At 46.7% G+C, this 5616-nt stretch overlaps 1 protein-coding gene across 1 annotated transcript; it reads right to left on the bottom strand.

Annotated features, from left to right (window-relative positions):
* Window positions 1–2826: 2826 nt before the first annotated feature.
* LOC119272271 lies at window positions 2827–4067 on the bottom strand. Its single transcript, XM_037553789.1, has 3 exons — window positions 3855–4067; window positions 3659–3764; window positions 2827–3360 (listed from the first exon to the last, which is right to left on the bottom strand). Exons 1-3 carry the CDS (start codon window positions 3894–3896, stop codon window positions 3221–3223), a joined length of 288 nt encoding a protein of 95 aa, XP_037409686.1. The 5' UTR covers window positions 3897–4067; the 3' UTR covers window positions 2827–3220.
* Between the last annotated feature and the right edge of the window lie 1549 nt (window positions 4068–5616).

Genomic DNA, 5616 nt, shown 5'->3' with positions numbered 1-5616 from the left:
AATAAAGCAGCTATCGCTTCTGGTCATCCATCATTAAAATTACCCTTCAAAATTGGTAAAAATTACCCACAATGCCATCCATAAATGGAAAAACGATTCAAGTTTTCGGACAAAAATCACCACCTCCTTCGTGGTCATATAGCTGTGCGGCGATAATAAGTCACAGAATGATGAGCAGAATGATGAGCAACAGAGTGGTTGGCTGATCTATCCGGTAGCGATGCGACCAGGGTTCGAATCCCAGCTTCTGCAATTTTTATCTTTCTTTTCTCACGCATGCCCTATCCATGTATGCGTTCATGGGCCGGCTCATGTGCAGGGCTTTACTCCCCTGTTTTTTTATTTTGCTTTTTTGTCTTTTCTTTTCTCATTTTGTTTTCTTTCTTATTTCTTATTTAAATTAATTCGGGATTTAAATATTCTAGAAGTTGCGAGTTTTCAGAAAAAATGTTTGAGAAATCATAAAAATATATGTGAATTCAAAAATGTTTAGAAAATCATAAAACATTTGCAGATTCAAAAAATGTTGGTGTTTTTGCAAAACTGTTCACAAAATTATAAAAAATCACAATTTGGAAAAAATGGATGGGAAATAAAAGCATGTTCATGATTTTGAAAAAATGATCGTGTATTCAAAACATATTCGGGAATCTGAAAAAAAATGTCCATTCACAAAAATAAAAATAAAAAATTGTTTTTTAAAATTTGTTGCCCAATTTTTTTAAGAAAGTTCGTCGATTCAAAAAATGTTTGTTGAGTCCAAAAATGTAATGAATTTGAAACCGGTTCATACATCTAAAAAAATTGTAAACAAAACTAATGTTCATGATTTTTTTTGAGAAAATCAAAAATTTCAAAACAAAATTGTCGATTTGAAAAATTGTTCACTGATTCAAAAGTATTTTATGTCTAGGATTTGATTAGTTTTTTGAAAGTCTTTATATAGCTTGGCGTTGAGAGTAGTTCATGGTCAATGAGATTGGTTTTTTAAGTTTTAAACCTTCCCTTGCGCAAGATAATGATAAGTCTTGCATGCACTGGCAAATTCATAGCCTTGGGATTTACCGCGGAATGCATTGTGATCACGTGGACATCGCGACCATCATCGGCTAGGGTGAGAAAAATAAATGAATGGCAACATGGTGAGCCACTATGTTAAAATAGAGTATGCTCATACATCGGGATATTGAGTCATACTTATTTGGTGAGCCATACTTTTTTGACTCCCCTTGCAACGCACGGGCATATTTGCTAGTTGTAATAAGGGTTCCACCTGGCTTTCTCGTTAGTAAGCTCGTCGACGAAGAACTTTTGATTCTTGATCAATATAAAGCTAGCCATGATGGCCTTTCTTAAAAACAAAGGATCTGCTCAATTTTTTTTTGAATTAATCTGCCCAGTTTATGCTCGAGCTTTTAATCTGTCCAACACACGATAGCCTGGCATGCTACACGTCGGTTGAGGATCTTTTCAAAAGGTCCGCTGGATTGCGAGCCGTCAGATCCGGCGTAATTTCATGGCTGGGCGTTATTCTCACTTTTGCAACACAGCTCATGTTGCAAGTTCCTTTTTACAACACAAGTCGTATTGCAAAAAATATTTGCAGCAAACGCTGTGTTGCAATTTTTTTTGCAACAAAGGACTTACTACAGTTTTTTTTTTTTTTGCGTTTTCACTGTTTTGAAAAAAAGGTATTATTGTGGTAGGAACTTTTGCAAAACAGCTGATGTTGAAGAAAAAATTACAACAAAGATGTAATTGCAAAAGTTCCTTTCGTCTTTTCCCTTGTTTTAAGTTTTTTTTAGACAATTCCCTTTTTTTAAATGGACCTGACCTGGCTCACAGTAGTCATCTTTCCTCTCGTAGCGGGCTAGTAGGCAGGCCTCAGTTCAATCAGGCCGGCCTGTTAGTTAGGCTGTCTCGGCCGAAACTCTGCAAGTCTGCATCAATTCAGTGCTACTGGTACAGTGAACCAATCTAGTGCAGTACCATGTCCTTTGCTGCCTGCAGCATGCGGATCCAACACCAACAATTCGCGAACGCGAACGCGAACGGATAAGGTGAATCGACCACACACACTTGGCTAGCTAAGCCGGCACCACCGGTGGCTCATGGCCTCCAACAATCTGGCCGCCTCCTACGCCAACTAGCACGTGAAGCACTACGAACACGGGGCGCACAGCGGCCACAGCCCGGCCGGGCACGTACGTGGCGAGCGGCGGCCGACGATACGAGCACGCAACGCAACGCGGAGCTCGATCCTCTGCCGCCCCGCTCGCCCTGTCTCCACGCGGCACGTACGAGAGCTCGACCACCATGCGTACGCGTACGTGCCCGCGGCTCCGTGTACGTAAAATATCCGTCCTACTACGTACCAGTACGTCTTGCTGTTCCTGTCCGTCGCCCAGCCGGAGTGCGACGTGAAGCTCAATATAGTACAAGGCATGGCTACGTCTCGGGCGCGTAGCGACTGGCCAGGTGCGTGCATCGGGCACGACACCCGTCGCCTTCGCAGGGCCGAAATAATCCTGCCCAAGTAGGCAAGTAGCTCGCCAGCTCGTACGTACGCGCCGGCCTACGTACGCGCCAGTCGCGGGCTGATCGATCGGGCGGGCGACGGTTCCAGGAAGCTCGCCGCGGGCGCCGGAGCGCCGCAGACGTCCAACTCCGCCGGGCCGACGGATGGGAATTTGGGGACGCTCGCTCTCGCGTGTTTCGTTCGATTTGATCGCCGACAGACAGCTCGGGCGCGCGCAGCTAGTCCAGCCCGTGTGGAGAGAGTGAGTATACGTAGAAAAAGCCACCGCAAAGATCGGAATCGGAACAAGACAGGGCCAGCTTTCCTCTGACAGCAACAAGCTAGTCGCCGCTCACATGTAAGGAGTATGTACAGATGGGTACAAATTATAGACCGCAACGCCCGCGTACGTCCGTCGTCTCCTCCGGACGGACGTCCATTCTCCTCCTCCACGTGTACAGCATGGCTTACTAGTATCCATACAAGATTCCAGACGCTCCTGTGGATTGGTGATTCTGAATCTTTTCTATTTTGGACCAACCAACTGAAGGAGTGTCTGCTCGGTGGATCATCCAGCTGGAGCTGAGCCAGGGGTACGTGCGTGGCGTGGCGTGGCTAGCTGCGATTTATTTACACACACACACCCTCATATATTTTAGTTTTGTGTAGTGCCATGCATATATGCATGGATCCGGCCGGCCTCTAGTCGTCGTTGTCGTCTGAGCTCCTTGAGGTCGACGCCTGGTCTGAAGGACTGCCCTTCTGCGACGGCGACTCACCGCCTCTGTCCTTCTTGTACGTCTCGAAGAACTCCCTGTTCTCCTTCTCCAGCTCCTTCCACACTGTTGCCCACGTACAGAAAATCATTAATTAAGGACATCATCTGAATCCATAAGTATGTTACTGGCTAAACAGTGACATGCTGATGGATCAAGGGTAGCTAGCTAGCCAGTATCTGAAGATACAATCTCTGAATACAGTTTCTAGCTTGCTATAAGATCATCTAGAAGAGAAAGGGAGAAGAACATCTCCCTTCCTCTGCATGCATGCAGGTATGCAATGCAAGAAAGACAGTGGAGCGATCGATGACAAACTCGAAGCTACCAATCAAAGCAATGTGAGAGTGGACGGACGTATTACCGGTGGATGTGACGGCGGGCATGATGTTGGCGTGCTTCTCCAGCGCCTCCACGCACTCCTCCTTGTTCATGTCGTAGCAGATGCACTTCTCGATCAGATGCTGCACCTGCATGAAACACATGGCTGAATTAGCAAACGGAAATGGCGCATGCGGCTAGCCTCTCAACCAGATCATCATTATGCCGCGCGAACGTACCAGCCGGATGTAAGACGCCGGGGACGATGAGTCGTCGGCCATGGCGATCGGCAAGCACACCACGACCAGATCGGCAAGCACACCTAATTAACTTGTTCGCGCGATCAGAGCGACCAGAGAAGAGACGGTGGAGCTTCCTCTGAGATAGGAGCCGAAGCCTCCTGAGAGCTGTGGCGCTTGTTGCTAATGGCGTCCGGGATCGCGGGGAGTGAACTGAGGAGAGCGTGACAAGTAACACCGTCGGGGAGGTAGAAATAGGCGAGGGGGAGGAGAGGGACATGTCAGCATGTGGGCGCTGCGCGGTCACGTGGGCGCGGCATCCCCATTCGTCCAAAGGTGATGGCGGGGATTTTTTCGGGCCCATCGTGCCGCTCGCCTTACTCTCTCTGTCCCTCCGGCTCCCGATTTGTTTCAGCGTGGTTTGGTCGATCGACCGTTCCACGCGAAATGAGGCTTTGGGACCGCCCGATACGCGGTCCTTCGAAATACAGTGCAAAGAAAGCACGGTGTTGCCTTGCCTGTTGGTAATTCTCAGCAATGGGGTCGGAGCTCACAAGTGCGCCAGAATTCAACAAGATTTCGGCCATTTCAACCAGGAGAATTGTCGAAGTTGGGTCTGACTAGTAAACGGCAAGATCTCATAGGGATTTTGCCTAACTGGTCTTACAAATATTTGAAAAATTCGTGGATTTGGTTCTTTTGCCTGCTATAAATCATTTTTCAAGGATCCCTGTTTTTGAGAATTCTTTAAGTTGCATTGTTTGCATTACATTCAAATCTTGGAGGAATCCAATTCTTGGCATTTTTCTCATAAACTTGCCATTTTTTGGGTCATATGTATTTGTTCTGAAATTCCTACGGAATGAATTTTCTGCCTTTGACATTAATTCACGAGGAAATCTAATTAACATGAGCTCAAAACTTATGCTTAAAAAACACGAGCTCAAACCTTGTTGCTAATGGCGTCCTGAGAGCTGTGGCGCTTGTTGCTAATGGCGTCCGGGATCGCGGGGAGTGAACTGAGGAGAGCGTGACAAGTAACACCGTCGGGGAGGTAGAAATAGGCGAGGGGGAGGAGAGGGACATGTCAGCATGTGGGCGCTGCGCGGTCACGTGGGCGCGGCATCCCCATTCGTCCAGAGGTGATGGCGGGGATTTTTTCGGGCCCATCGCGCCGCTCGCCTTACCCTGTCTGTCCCTCCGGCTCCCGTTTTGTTTCAGCGTGGTTTGGTCGATCGACCGTTCCACGCGAAATAAGGCTTTGGGACCGCCCGATTCGCGGTCCTTCGAAATACAGTGCAAAGAAAGCATGGTGTCGCCTTGCCTGTTGGTAATTCTCAGCAATGGGGTCGGAGCTCACAAGTGCGCCAGAATTCAACAAGATTTCGGCCATTTCAACCAGGAGAATTGTCGAAGTTGGGTCTGACTAGTAAACGGCAAGATCTCATAGGGATTTTGCCTAACTGGTCTTACAAATATTTGAAAAATTCGTGGATTTGGTTCTTTTGCCTGCTATAAATCATTTTTCAAGGATCCCTGTTTTTGAGAATTCTTTAAGTTGCATTGTTTGCATTACATTCAAATCTTGGAGGAATCCAATTCTTGGCATTTTTCTCATAAACTTGCCATTTTTTGGGTCATATGTATTTGTTCTGAAATTCCTACGGAATGAATTTTCTGCCCTTGACATTAATTCACGAGGAAATCTAATTAACATGAGCTCAAAACTTATGCTTAAAAAACACGAGCTCAAACCTTGTTC

This window comes from Triticum dicoccoides, chromosome 3A (assembly GCF_002162155.2).
Source record: "Triticum dicoccoides isolate Atlit2015 ecotype Zavitan chromosome 3A, WEW_v2.0, whole genome shotgun sequence".
NCBI classification, from domain to species: Eukaryota; Viridiplantae; Streptophyta; class Magnoliopsida; order Poales; family Poaceae; genus Triticum; species Triticum dicoccoides.
Note: the sequence above shows the minus strand (reverse complement) of the source record. Positions and strands in the feature narration are given on the sequence as shown.